Source organism: Panthera leo, chromosome C1 (genome assembly GCF_018350215.1).
Source record: "Panthera leo isolate Ple1 chromosome C1, P.leo_Ple1_pat1.1, whole genome shotgun sequence".
NCBI lineage: Eukaryota > Metazoa > Chordata > Mammalia > Carnivora > Felidae > Panthera > Panthera leo.
This window is the reverse complement of record NC_056686.1, coordinates 126,555,699-126,570,523: the sequence shown is the minus strand read 5'-3', so window position 1 is coordinate 126,570,523 and position 14,825 is coordinate 126,555,699. Positions and strand designations below refer to the sequence as shown.

The 14,825-nt window shown below is 40.6% G+C and overlaps 1 protein-coding gene across 2 annotated transcripts in view; it reads left to right on the top strand.

Moving 5' to 3' along the window:
- Positions 1 to 651: 651 nt before the first annotated feature.
- The window catches only part of MCM6 (minichromosome maintenance complex component 6), a 38,900-nt gene continuing 24,726 nt past the window's right edge, over positions 652 to 14,825 (top strand). Inside the window, exons 1-6 of one of the 2 annotated variants that reach the window (XM_042948593.1) lie at positions 652 to 845; positions 4,373 to 4,519; positions 9,067 to 9,177; positions 10,355 to 10,604; positions 13,713 to 13,878; positions 14,162 to 14,307. In XM_042948593.1, the coding sequence (XP_042804527.1) occupies positions 739 to 845; positions 4,373 to 4,519; positions 9,067 to 9,177; positions 10,355 to 10,604; positions 13,713 to 13,878; positions 14,162 to 14,307 (927 nt within the window). In that variant the 5' untranslated portion in view covers positions 652 to 738. Of the gene's footprint in view, positions 846 to 992; positions 1,352 to 4,372; positions 4,520 to 9,066; positions 9,178 to 10,354; positions 10,605 to 13,712; positions 13,879 to 14,161; positions 14,308 to 14,825 lie in introns of those variants that run through there. The other variant, XM_042948594.1, reaches the window with a different exon arrangement.

Here is a 14,825-nt window from a genome sequence, read left to right as displayed (position 1 = left end):
CAGAGTTTCAGGAGAAATGAAGGCTCTGGGACCAGACCACTTCAGGAACTCACTAAAGAAGAGGCACCAGCAATAGATGGCTAACCAAGAATAGCCAAAGAGATGGGGAAAAAGCAAGTGGAAGGAAGTGGGGTAAAGACGGCCTGAGAGGGAGTAAAGAAAATCAAGAGGGCGCAAGCCAACAGTTCTGTTTAAGAGGGGAATTAACCACAGTAACTGCCAAACTCCGTACCTGGTACTACGTCTGTATCTCTTTGGGCTCTTGCACAGTTATATTTCCTCCACTTACAACGGCTCAAGCAGGTCTGAATCTTACTCATTTTTCTCCTCCATAGAGCTTTATGTCTACTGCTCAATTAATATCAGTGAAATGATATGAAAAACATGTGAAAAGCCACCGGAACACGGATCCCACTCGTAAATCTGTTGCAGAAACCAAATTGCCAGCGACAAGACCACACTACGCAGGCGCAAAGGCAGAACCCGCTGGCTTCCTCCCGGTCTTTGCATTTGGCGCGAAATCCCGGCTCTGTGGGCTGGACTAATGCAGAAGCCACGCTCATTGGGCAGGTTTGGCGCGAAATCCTCGAGTTCCTGCGCCACGATTGGTTCCGGCAATCCCTGTGGGCGAGGGGGCGGGCGGTAGCGGCGGCGGCGCGCGCAAAGTGGTGGCGTCTGTGGTGAAGTGATTGGTAGTGGTGGAGCGTGGCGGTGGCGGCCCCTTAGCACTGAACAGCCATGGACCTCGCGGCGGCAGCGGAGCCGGGCGCCGGCAGCCAGCACCTGGAAGTCCGCGATGAGGTGGCGGAGAAATGCCAGAAACTGTTCCTGGATTTCTTGGAGGAGTAAGTCCGCGGGCGCCCCTTCCTCGCGGAACTTCCCCGAGCTGCCGCTGTCCGCTTCCGGAGCCCGGGAGCCCGCCGACTCGCGGCTCCCAGGGCCGGGCTGGGCCCTAGGGCCGGCGCATGTTGGGGGGGAACTGGGGGCCCGCGCGCCTTGCAGAGCGTCCTATTCCCCACTCGGGGTTTAGCCAGGTCGCCGCGAGCGGTAAAATCCCATCTTGAGCCCTTCCTCAAACTGCCAGTGCCGTGGGTATGCGCAGCGCTTTGGTCCCGTCGTTCAGTCCTCACAACCTGTAAGGCTGGTGATCCCGTCGCCCCTGGTTACCTGAGCGGAAACGGAGGCTCCGGGAGCATAAGTAGTAGCAAGACCGAGTGGGGGCCCCTGCAGAGTCCTGATGGGACCGGGCACCCAGGCCTCTGGTGTTGGGGGCGCCGAGGGCCCGGGCTGCCTTTGGAGCCCATGGAGATAAAGGCACTCGAGTGAACCCTGAGGGCAGACAGATGCTCGGGTGAGCCCTGACCTGCTTCAAAGTGTCTGAGCGTATTCCCCTCCTTCCCTCCATCCTTCCGTTTCCTTCCACCGCAAGCCCCCGACCCGCACATACCTTTTTTTTTTTTTTTTTTTTTTTTTTTAAGTTGCCTTCTAGGCTCCTGGCCTCTCGTAATCCCCCACTGCCTGGGTTTCCGCCTCTGCTGCCAGTTACTTCGTGCAGATGTATTACTTCTTTCCTTAAGAGGATGGACCTTGGAATGTCTTGTGAAATTTTTTTTAATTGTAAAATATACATAAAACTTACCATTTAACCTTGTTTAAGTGTAGAGTTCGGTGTCATTAAGTATGTATATGCACTTTGTTAAGCAACTGCCCCCACCATCCAACGACTGAACTCTGGTCTTCCCGAACTGAAACTCTGCAGCCACTAAACAGTTAACTCCCCATTCCCCCCCGCCCAACGCCCCGCCCCAGCACCTGGCAACCACCATTCTACTTAACCATGACTTTCACTGTTCTAGTTACCTCGTGTACTTGGAGCTATACTTGGGGTATTTGGCCTTTTGTGACCAATTTATTTTACTTACCATAATGTCTTCAAGGTTCATCCACGTGTACAGCATTGTGTCGGGATTTCTTTTTAAGGCTGAATAATACTTCACTGTATGCATATACCACTTTTTGTCCATTCATCCATCCATGGACATTTGGGTTGTTTCCACACTTTTATTATTGTGCATAATTCTGCCATCTCATGAAATTCTGATACATTTGAAACCATAATTTATATCCCCCGTCTTTAGCATTGTTATTCTCTGCCTGACAGCTATTCATCTTTCAAAGCACAGCTAAAGACTCATACCTCCTTTGTGAAACTCTGTAAATCTTTCAGGCAGCACCAATCCTTTCTTCCCTTATGCTCGTAAGGTGCCATTTTCCATTATCTCTGGTAATGAAACTTACTGTGTCTTTACCTGTCAGCCACTTCCGTCTTGAATGTAAATCCCATCCTTAACCCCACCTAGCCACCACACCACATTACAAAAGTCCTCAATTAATGTTTCATTTTAATGAAGAATATGATTGCCTTAACTGCCTTGCAGTTTACCATACAGCTGGATGCTGGGGATAATAATGAATGAGAGAAATAAATCACTCTGTTTGGGTGGGGGTGGGGGGTGTTAACTCCCCCTCAGAATTCCAACTTTGATTTGCCCTTGTTTATGGAGTAAAGTCTCAAATTCTTCACAGCTCCTCTTCCCAGTTTCATCTTCCACAACCAGCCTGTCATCTCTGTATTCCTCTACCTTTTCTGACATTGCCACTTGAAAACATCTATAGTGAGTCTAACCACTACTGGAGTTTTTTTGGTGTTTGTGTTTGCTTTGTTTTCTTTCAAATTCTAAACATCTTTCAAGGCTGAATTCCAATGTCCTCTTTTTTTAAATTTTTTTTTTAACGTTTATTTATTTATGAGAGATCAAGAGAGACAAAGCGTGAGTGGGTGAGGGACAGAGAGAAAGGGAGACACAGAATCCAAAGCAGGCTCCAGGCTCTGAGCTGTCAGCACAGGGCCCGACGTGGGGCTCAAACCCACAAACCATGGGATCATGACCTGAGCCAAAGTCAGATGCTTAACCAACTGAGCCACCCAGGTGCCCCTCCAATGTCATCTTTTAAATGCTTGAAGCCTTTCTGGATGTTCTTGTTGGGCAGAATTATTTATAATCCCACACCACATTTTTTGTATCTCCTTTTTTTTTTTTTTGTTAAAGGAACGCTTAACATGAGATCTACCCTCTTAACAAATTTTTAACTATGCAATACATTATCATTGACTGTAAATACAATGTTATACAGTAGATCTCTTAAAGCTTATTCAGTCTCACTTGACTTGCTTAGTAACTACACATTTTCCTCCCTTGCTCTAGCTTCTGGCAGCCATCATTCCACTATTTAATTAATTAATTAATTAAAGTAAGCTCTGCACCAACCTGGGGCTTGAGCTCCCTGCCCTGAGATCAAGAGTCACATGCTCTACCAACTGAGCCCACCAGCCACCCTCATTCCACTTTGATTCTATAAATTTGACTATTTAGTTACTTCATATAGGTAGGATCATGCAGTATTTATCTTTCTATGATTGGCGTATTTCATTTTGTGTACTGTCCTCAGGGTTTATCAATGTTGACATGTATAGCAGAATTTACTTTTTAAGACTGAGTAGTGTTCCGTTGTATATGTATACATTTTCTTTACTCATTTGTCATGGACATTTAGGTTCTCTTGCTACCTCTTTAATAGGAGGGTATGATCCTATGATCATGTCAGTCCTAGGGCAGGAACAACACTGTCATATTTAGCTTTAAGTATCTCTGGTGTAATGCTTTGCAGATAGATGTTCAGTAAATATTGGACAACTAGGTATGCTGTATTTGAAGAAGGAATTGATTTTTGGTTCCAAGTGAATCTGCATTTATGTTAAAAGGACAAAAAGCAAAAATGGTGGTGGTAATCCTTAATTTTGTGTGTATATGTTTCTGTTTTTCTGAGGACTTGGGCATTGAAGCACCTCATTTCTGTATTTTTATTCATGTTCTTAAATCAACAACTAGTCTGTCAGTTTTCCCTACAGAAATTGAATCTTTGGATTTCAAACTGCATTTCTTCATTTAATATTTTCCAATCTTAACTATATACAACAATAATAAAAGGATAGTTGGCATTTTTTTATTAGAAAATATTAAATGAAGAAATGCAGTTTAGGCCTAGTTTTTCTGTGTTCTGGGCTCTGTGCAAAGCATTTACAGGCTTTCTCTCATTTAAACTTCATAGTAATCTTATGAGATAAATGGCGTCTTAATTTTTTTTTTTTTCAGAAAGGTGGGATAAGTACTTGCCCATGTTATGCACTTAGTGAAATGAGCCTGTCTGACCCTAAAGGTCATTTTAACTGATACACCGACTTATCAGGCATTTGGATTCTTCTTTTTACTGCATAATTCTTCAATTTAATAGGACTTGTGTGTATCTACAGGTTCCAGAACAGTGATGGAGAAATTAAGTACTTGCAATTAGCAGAGGAGCTCATTCGTCCTGAGAGAAACACATTGGTTGTGAGTTTTGTGGACCTGGAGCAATTTAATCAACAACTTTCTACCACCATTCAAGAGGAGTTCTATAGGTATGTTATATTAATCTTCTTTACTTTAAATAGGCATGGAACCTGTGAAGCCAGCTCTTCTAGGACTGGAAGTACTCATTTGTGAGGCAGAAGGAGAGGCCCTTTGATACAGCCAGTGGTCATTTTAGTATTGCTCTGAACAAATTAGGTCTTTGTGGAGCTGAATATTTGACACGTCCAAATGTTGAAAACCTTTGCTTTCTATGTAGTTTTCCTAAGTTTTCAGAGGATCGCTTACTTTCTGTCAGGCATTCAGTGCTCTTGGTCTGTCATTCATTTAATTCTTTCCCTTGCCCCTAGGAGTAGGTATTTTGAGAAAGTGTGTGGATCCTGTTCTTGGTCAGGGGTGTCTTTAAAGAAATGACATTGTTGTTCTTAAAGGTTAATTTTCTTCTGATTATAAAAGTAATGTGTATGTTGTAGGAAATAGAGAAAGTAGAGATGAGTAGAGGGAATACATATGTAATTCCACCATCCATAGATAACCATCATGAGCAGGTCTGCAAATATGGAATTTCCTAAGGATCTTCTGGCACGTTTTGTTGTATTTCTAGGTGTATGTAACTATTGAGATCATATTGTAGACACAGTCTCCTGCCATTTCACATAACAGTATAACATTTTTCCATGTCATATAAAATCTTTTGAAAACATTTTTTTGAATGTTTATTTTTGATAGAGCACGAGATGGGGAGGGGCAGAGGCGGAGAGTGGGGGGACAGAGGATCCGCAGCAGGCTCTGTGCTGACAGCACAGAGATGGGGGCTTGAACTCACAAACTGTGAGATCATGACCTGAGCTTAAGTTGGACGCTTAGCTTACTGAGCCACCTAGGCGCCACTTGAAAGCATTAAAAAAAAAAATTTTTTTTTTTTTAATGTTTACTTATTTTTGAGAGAAGGAGAGACAGAGCGTGAGTAGGGGAGGGGCAGAGAGAGAGGGAGACACAGAATTTGCAGTAGGCTCCAGGCTCTGAGCTGTCAGCACAGAGCCCGATGTGGGGCTCGAACTCACAAACCATGAGATGATGGCCTGAGCCAAAGTCGGATGCCCAACTGACTGAGCCACCCCGATGCCCCTATTTTTAATTGCTGTATAAAGCAAGAAACATCTTTTTACATAAATCTTTGTCAGCATTTAGATTAAACAGATGTGAATATATATAAATAAAACCAGGTTAAAATAAACATTGTGGACAGTTGTGAAAGAAAATTAAGACCCAGGAATAAGGAGAGACAGCCCCATTCCTTTACATGGTAGGCTGGGAGATGGAATACCTGTTTCAATGTTTCTAGCCATTCCAATCATCAAGAATGGTTGGGGGTGATAAGCAGCAGATTTTATTGTGAGAATACACACCAGAAAAAGTTGTGAGGGAGGTAGAAAGTCCGGGCTGGTAGTAGAAACACCTCTACTCATACCTTGTACATAGGCTATGCAGCAGTTCTGTCTCCTAAAAGTAGCTCATTTTTCAGGGGTGCCTGCATAGCTCATTTGGTTAAACATGCAACGCTTTTTTAAAATTTTTTATTTATTTTGTGTTTGTTTATTTTTGAGAGCGAGCACGAGCAGGGGACAGACAGAGAGGAAGACAGAATTTTAAGTGGACTCTGCTGACAGCAGAGCACCTGACATGGGGCTCAAACTTATGAACCATGAGATCATGACCTGAGCCAAAGTGAGCCACTTAACCAACTGAGCCACCCAGGTTCCCAGAAGCATCCAATTCTTTTTTTTTTTTTTTTTTTTTTTTTTTTTTTTTTTTTTCAACGTTTTTTATTTATTTTTTTGGGACAGAGAGAGACAGACCATGAACGGGGGAGGGGCAGAGAGAGAGGGAGACACAGAATCGGAAACAGGCTCCAGGCTCCGAGCCATCAGCCCAGAGCCTGACGCGGGGCTCGAACTCACGGACCGCGAGATCGTGACCTGGCTGAAGTCGGACGCTTAACCGACTGCGCCACCCAGGTGCCCCTGGAAGCATCCAATTCTTGATCTCGGCTCAGGTCATTATCTCACCATTTGCGAGATTGAGCCCCACATTGGGCTCTGTGCTGACAGTATGGAGCCTGCTTGGAATTCTCTTTGCCCCTCCCTTGTTTGCGCACATGTGCAACTCTCTCTCTCTCTCTCTCAAAATAAATAAACATGAAAGGAAGGGAGGGAGGGAAGGAAGGAAGGAAGGAAAGAAAGAGAAAGAAAGAAAGAAAGAAAGAAAAAGAAAGAAAGAAAGAAAGAAAGAAAGAAAGAAAGAAAGAAAGAAAGAAAGAGGAAGAAGCTTATTTTTCAGAGGACTTCAGATCCCACTATTGAAACAAACCAAGCTGCAACAGCTACTGGGAACCTACCTCAAGAGGACATACACACTTCAGTCTAACCAGTCAAGTGGATTGTTAGTGCCAGTTTGCTCTCATGTCCATAACATATTGCTCCTCTCGTCCATTTTTCAATCAAGAATTAAACCTAGAAAAATATACTAGGCCTTGACACCAAACGGGAGGCCGTGTTGCTAGATTGTAAACCACCAAGATTGTTTAGGTATAGTCATCTTGGACAGAGGAGTGGCCTGTACTGTGGGTGCCAAATGATTATTTAAAGATACTAGATGGGAATGCAAGCTGGTGCAGCCACTCTGGAAAACAGTATGGAGGTTCCTCAAAAAACTAAAAATAGAACTACCCTACGACCCAGCAATTGCTCTACTAGGCATTTATCCAAGGGATACAGGTGTGTTGTTTCGAAGGGACACATACACCCCCATGTTTATAGCAGCACTATCAACAATAGCCAAAGTATGGAAAGAGCCCAAATGTCCACTGATGGATGAATGGATAAAGAAGATGTGTTATATATATACAATGGAGTATTAGTCGGCAATCAAAAAGAGTGAAATCTTGCCATTTGCAACTACGTGGATGGAACGTGGATCCATGTGGATCCTCTACGTGGATACTAGAGGGTATTATGCTAAGTGAAATTATTCAGAGAAAGACAGAAATCCTATGACTTCACTCATATAAGGACTTTAAGAGACAAAACAGATGAACGTAAGGGAAGGGAAACAAAAATAATATAAAAACAGGGAGGGGGACAAAACAGAAGAGACTCATAAATATGGAGAACAAACTGAAGGTTACTGGAGGGGTTGTGGGAGTGGGGGATGAGCTAAATGGGTAAGGGGCACTAAGGAATCTACTCCTGAAATCATTGTTGCACTATATGCTAACTAATTTGGATGTAAATTTAAGAAAATAAAAAATAAAGCAAGTTAAGGGAAAAAAAAGAATACTAGATTATAAAAGGAAAGAACATAATCATGCACAGGAAAGAAAAAAGAATACAAATGCAATTATCTGAGAATTTTAAGAAAGACAAAAGCATGTAGAGCAGACTTTAAATAATTTTAATATGCTTCAGATTTAGAGATTTTTATCTTTGTTTTTATTATTTTTGTCATATTATTTGAAATTGTTAACTTAGAAAAGATGTCCGTTATTTTAACTCCTTAAAAGAAACAAAATACAAATATTATTTTATTGCTATGATTACATTGATTACTATTTCTCTTGTGACAGCCTGTCATATTTAATAGTACCTTTCATTTTCCTAAACCTGCTGCATCATTCATAATGGCTTTGTTATGTTTCCTTACTGTGGGTTAAAAGGTCTTTCATTTATTGTGGCATCTCTTCCTTAAGGGACTGTAATTTTTTAATATATGAAACAAACAAACAAAAGCTGGTGTACATAAATATGTATTCAGTTGAAATGTGATAATAATGCCTTATCATTTTCCTCCTTAGGGTCAGTCATGTCAATAGAGATTGCATGAAATATTATAGCTCTGTTTTCACAATTGAATAATGAAGCTGAATTTATTTGTTATAATTCCCTTATCTCTTAATCTACAAGAAATTAAGTTCAGGAACCTTTTGGGATTGGATATGAAATAATTTTAGTCTGGTTTGTTCTATTGCTTAAATTGCTGGCCCTTGCTGTCTTTATTTTTTTTTAAATATGTAATTGTACCAAAGAAAAAAGAGAGATACAAACCAAGAAACACACTCTTAACTATACTGAACAAACTGATGGCTATCAGAGGGGAGGTAGATGGGGCAACGGGTGAAATAGGTGATGGGGATTAAGGAGTGCACTTGTGATGAGCACCGGGTGTTGTATGGAAGTGTTGAATCACTGTATTGTACACCTGAAACTAATATTACACTGTATGTAAACTATACTGGATTTAAAATAAAACAAAACAACAACAACAAAATACAATAAATAAAGATAGTAGGTATTTGGGTATAGGATTTTATCGTTGGTGTTTCTGTTGTCTTAGATCTATTTGTTGGGCTAGGAGAGGATTGGAAGACACTCATAGACCTAGAGTAGATGATAGAAGTGTCCTGCATAGTTAAATTTTAAGGCTTGGTTGTAACCAGGTGAAATTGCTTAGTCTTAGCTGTTTGCAAGCATGAAAGGTAAAGGGGGCCTTGGTAGGCCTCTTGAAGATGTCATGTGATTTTTATTTGTTTGCTTTTCAGAGTTTACCCTTACCTATGTCGGGCCTTGAAAACCTTTGTCAAAGACCGAAAAGAGATTCCTCTTGCCAAGGATTTTTATGTTGCATTCCAAGACCTACCTACCAGACACAAGTAAGAGATTCTTCTTTGAAAGGAAAGGAATTCACCAAACAGTATACACATCACTTAATGGTTAGAAAAGTAGGGAGGTGGTAGTCTTCTATATGTAAAGAGTTAGGTTCAGTTATCTATAAAGTTTGGTTTTGGAGAAATCATTTTTCTAGGGAGATGAAATGGAAAGTAAGTTAAAGCAGCTTCTGGGGATTGTTGTATTTCAGGACATCTTGCAGGGGACATTTGGGGAGAAATCAATCAAGTGAGAAAATAAGAAAACTGAAAATAGTCTAGAGAATTTCATGAATCTTTGAAAAATTTTGTCAGAGCTTAAATGGCATAACTTTAAAAACATTTTTTCCCTTTAGCAGTTATTTATTTTTTTTTATTTTTTATTTTTTAAAAAAAAAATTTTTTTTAACGTTTTTATTTATTTTTGAGACAGAGAGAGACAGAGCATGAACGGGGGAGGGGCAGAGAGAGAGGGAGACACAGAATCGGAAGCAGGCTCCAGGCTCTGAGCCATCAGCCCAGAGCCCGACGCAGGGCTTGAACTCACGGACCGCGAGATCATAACCTGAGCTGAAGTCAGATGTTTAACCGACTGAGCCACCCAGGCGCCCCCCTTTAGCAGTTATTTAAAGAATAAATACAGTGGAAGAAATTGAACTGATATTTTGGAAACTTAAACTGCTGAAATTACTTGTAAAGTGGCCAAGTTATTTAATATAAAATGAGTTTGTGAGGTAAAGGAAGTGTTTCTAAACTGAGTTGCTGAGGTCTTTCGTATGATTACTATGAGACTAATACAGCTTATTTAGAAATAGTAGGTAAGCAAAAAATATATTTGCATATAAAATGGGATCATCTTGTTTTATAATTATAATTTCATTTCTTTGGTGTCCTTTATTTACTTTTTCATATTTGTGTATTTTGCTGTGAATACATAAGCATTGTGTAATTTAGGAATAGGCACATTGACTAAATCATTCTTGGAGAAGAATCTGCAAAGAATTCCTTCTTTCCATTTATTTATTTGTTTATTTAGTTTTTTTTTTTTTTTTTTTTTTTTTTTTTTGGTTTTTTGTTTTTATCATAATTATCATTGAATACCCTGTCATTAAAATGGAAATATTTCTTAGGTTGAAAATGAATATTTACAATATTTACTAATGGTACATCTGTCTTTAAACAGAATTCGAGAACTTACCTCATCGAGAATTGGTTTGCTCACTCGCATCAGTGGGCAGGTGGTACGGACTCATCCAGTTCACCCAGAGCTTGTGAGTGGAACATTTTTGTGCTTGGACTGTCAGACAGTGATCAAGGATGTAGAACAGCAGTTCAAATACACACAGCCGAACATCTGCCGAAATCCAGTTTGTGCCAACAGAAGGAGATTCTTGCTGGATACAAATAAATCGAGATTTGTTGATTTTCAAAAGGTATTTTTTAACTTCTGTTTGTTTCAAATTCAGTCTATGCTAATAATTCACTTCTAGGCACATGGCAGTTGTTACAAGCTTATTTAGACAATGTTAAATTCAGTTTTTATGTAAGTGGAAGATCATTATATGTGACTACAGATTTAAACCCAAAACTCTAATGCCGATTTCAATTATCAATGTATAAATGTGTCTTAAACTTTAATAACTTGGATTGGAAGCTCCTTCAGACTATGACAGAATATTTTGTGAGAGAATAAATAGTAAACGATGATGATGATGATGATGATGATGAAGAACTAGTGTTAAAACTTTGAAGAAGTGGAAACTTGTTAGATACCCTCTCAAGTTGATGGTTAGGAGGGAGGGAGGCATGAATAAAAGGACAGGCGAAAATGGACATGTTTATTGATGGCAGTGAGGATTATCATGATTGAAATAGAGGAGCCAAATTGGAGATCATCTGGAGGATGATTTGGTGTGAGGCATGTAGGTACGCAGAGCCTTAAAATCTCAGGTTGGGAAGTTCAGACCTTTCTTGATAAAAAAGGGGAATATATGTGAACCTTTCTTTTTTAAAGGTAGATTAATGGGACATTGATGTATAGCATATAACAACAAACTAATAATGAGATAGTTGTAGTTACCTGGGCAAGAGTTGGATGGTAGCAATAAGAATGAGGTTGCAGGGGGCGCATGTCTCAGATCTGTACAGGACTTAGTAACTCTGATAGGCAAAGGAAAAGAAAAGGTGCAGCTGCTCAAGCACTCAAGCATGAGGGAATGAGTACCACACTAAAATAATTAATATTAACTTCAGTTTTTATCCCTTATTTAGTGTAGCATCAGTCTGTTACTTAGTTTATATGAAGCACATACTCCACCAACAACTTTGGGTAAGAGGTGTTTTGTGTTTGAAAAAGAACAGAGCCAAATATAAAGTATAAATCTAGATTAGGTCTTGGTTTGAAAAAACAAAAAACAGTTGTAATAAAGGACATTATTCACAATTGAGGAAATTTAAGGATGGTCTAGGTAATAGACTTTATGGAATTAAATATTATTTAATTTTCTTGGTATGGTAAAGATACTGTGGCTATATAGGATGTCTTTACTCTTAGGAGATGAATGCTAAAATAGTTAGGGGTGAAGTATTTTGATTTTTATGCATTTTTCAAATAATACGGTAAAAATATGTGTGTGTCTGAGTAATATTGACAGTAGTGTTGGGGTGCCTGGCTGGGTGGCTCAGTCAGTTGGGTGACTGACTCTTGATTTCATCTCAGGTCATGATCTCAGGATTGTGAGATCGATCAAGCCCTGCGTCATGATCTGAGCTGAGTCTGGAGCCTGCTTGGAATTCCCTTTTTCTCTTCTCTCTCTGCCCCTCCTCCGTTTGAGCCTGCGTGCTCTCGCTCTCTCTCAAATAAACTTAAAAAAAAAAAAAGGTAGTGTTGAGGTGGAGTGTATAGAGTATGTGAATTTGTTTTTTTTAATTTTTTTAAATGTTTACTTTTGAAGGAGAGAGAGCATGAGCAGGGAAGGGGCAGAGAGAGGGGGAGAATCAGAATCAGAAGCAGGCTCCAGGCTGTGAGTTGTTAGCACAGAGCCCGATATGGGGCTCAAACCCACGAGCCATGAGATCACGCATGACCTGAACTGAAGTCAGTCGCTCAACTGACTGAGCCACCCAAGCGCCCTGAGTATGTGAAATTTTTCGTAATATTTCCCTGAAAATTTGGAGGAAGATGGAACAGAGCAGATATCTAACTACACAGTCAGGACAAGGAGGGGCAAAAAATTTTTTAGAGTTTTTTTTTTTTTTTTTAATGTTTATTTTTGAGTGAGAGAGTGCATGTGCGCTCAAGTGGTGGAAGGGCAGAGAGAGAGGGAGACACCAAATTACAAGCAGGCTCCACACTCTGAGTTGTTTGTGCAGAGCCCATCATGGGGCTTGAACCCACAAACTGAAATCATGCATGACCTGAGCCAAAGGCTGACACTCAACCGACTGAGCCACCAAGGCACCTCAGAAAAATGTTTTTTTAATTTTTTTTATTGTTTTTTTTTTTAACGTTTTATTTTTGAGACAGAGAGAGACAGAGCATGAATGGGGGAGGGTCAGAGAGAGAAGGAGACACAGAATCTGAAACAGGCTCCAGGCTCTGAGCTGTTAGCACAGAGCCCAACACGGGGCTGGAACTCACGGACCGCGAGATCATGCCCTGAGCCGAAGTCGGACGCTCAACCGACTGAACCACCCAGGTGCCCCGGTTTATTTCTTGAGAGAGAGAGAGCAGAGGAGGGTCAGAGAAAGAGGGAGACAGAATCCCAAGCAGGCTCTGTGATCACTGCGCAGAGCCCAATGTGGGGCTCGAACTCACAAACCGTGAGATCATGACCTGAGCTGAAATCAAGAGTCGGATGCTTACCGACTGAGCCACCCAGGCACCCCCTGGAAAAATTTTTTTAATGAGAGTAAAAGTGAAGTTTTTATTTAATTTTTTATTATTTTAATTCCAGTATATTTAACATACAGTGTGATATTAGTTTGAGGTATACAATATAGTGATTGAGCAGTTCCACATATTACTCAGAGCTCATCATGATAAGTGTACTAAAAGTGAAGTTTTTAGGAGCACCTGGGTGGCTCAGTTGGTTAAGTATCTGACTTTGGCTCAGGTCATGATCTCGAGGTTTGTGAGTTTGAGCCCCGCGTTAGGGGCAGAACCCGCCTGAAGCCTGCTTCGGATTGGAGTTGCAGGATAGAGTTGTTTTTTTTTTTTAATATAATTTATTGTCAAATTGGCTAACATACAGTGTGTAAAGTGTGCTCTTGGTTTTTGGGGTAGATTCCCGTGGTTCATCTACATACAACACCCAGTGTTCATCCCAACAAGTGCCTTCCTCAGTGCCCATCACCCATTTTCCTCTCTCCCCTGGGGTAGAGAATTTTTAAGATGAATTTTGGCAAATGTCAAAAGTCTGCAAACGGTGAGAGTTTGGAATACATCAATATTTGTCAATATTTGTGACATTAATTTAGATTATATGACATTTGAAAGATAATCTCTTCTCATTCTTAGCCATTTATTTGTTTTGTTATAGGTTCGTATTCAAGAGACCCAAGCTGAGCTTCCTCGAGGGAGTATCCCCCGAAGTTTAGAAGTGATCTTGAGAGCTGAAGCTGTGGAGTCAGCTCAAGCTGGTGACAAGTGTGACTTTACAGGGACATTGATTGTTGTGCCTGATGTCTCTAAGCTTAGCATACCAGGTCAGTAATCTTTAGCTCATATTTAACAATTCTCATTACCTAAATTGCAGAACATTTAAGCTTCTCGAATCTTTCTTTTCTTATTTTTGGCTACCAATCAGAGGGTGAGCAAGGAAGTATAAGAATAGAGACAAATTAATTTTGCTACAAAAAGCACTGCTCTGAAAAATTTCAAAGCCTAAATGAAATCTTTGGATTTATAGGTTTTGTTTTTTTAAGCAATTTTGATTCTCAGCACTTTTGGTATTTGAGCTGTAAAACAAACTATCATTCATTCTTTCAGGAGCACGCGCTGAAACTAATTCCCGTGTAAGTGGTGTTGATGGATATGAAACGGAAGGCATTCGAGGACTCCGGGCTCTTGGTGTTAGGGACCTTTCATACAGGCTGGTCTTTCTTGCCTGCTGTGTTGCACCCACCAACCCAAGGGTGAGTCTTACAGTGGCAAGATTGAGAAAGACCTCCCCTGGGGCTGCCACAGTATAGGCTTCTGAAACTACTGAATTATCTAGTCACTGTTAAAGGGGAGCAGGGTGGTTTGTTTTTTTAGTTTTATTTATTTATTAAATTTATTTCTCTTGAGAGAGAACACACACATGCATGCACACACATGAGCTGGGGAGGAGCAGAGAGAGAGAATCCCAAGCAGGCTCTGCATGGTCAGTGTGGAGCCCGACTCAGGGCTCAAACCCACGAACCGTGAGAACATGTCCTGTGCCAAAATCAAGAGTCAGACACTTAACCCACTGAGCCACCCAGGCACCCCATGATTCTTTAGTTTTAAAACCAGATTTTTTCATGTCTTTCTGATCTTGAGGAAAAGTCTTTTTGTTTTCATGTTTAAGAGCTCTGTGCTTTAAGAGCATTGATATGAATTACCTATGGGATAATTTTGTTTTAACTTGCTCTTTGTGTGGATTCCTGGTATTATAGTTCTGTAGAACTTG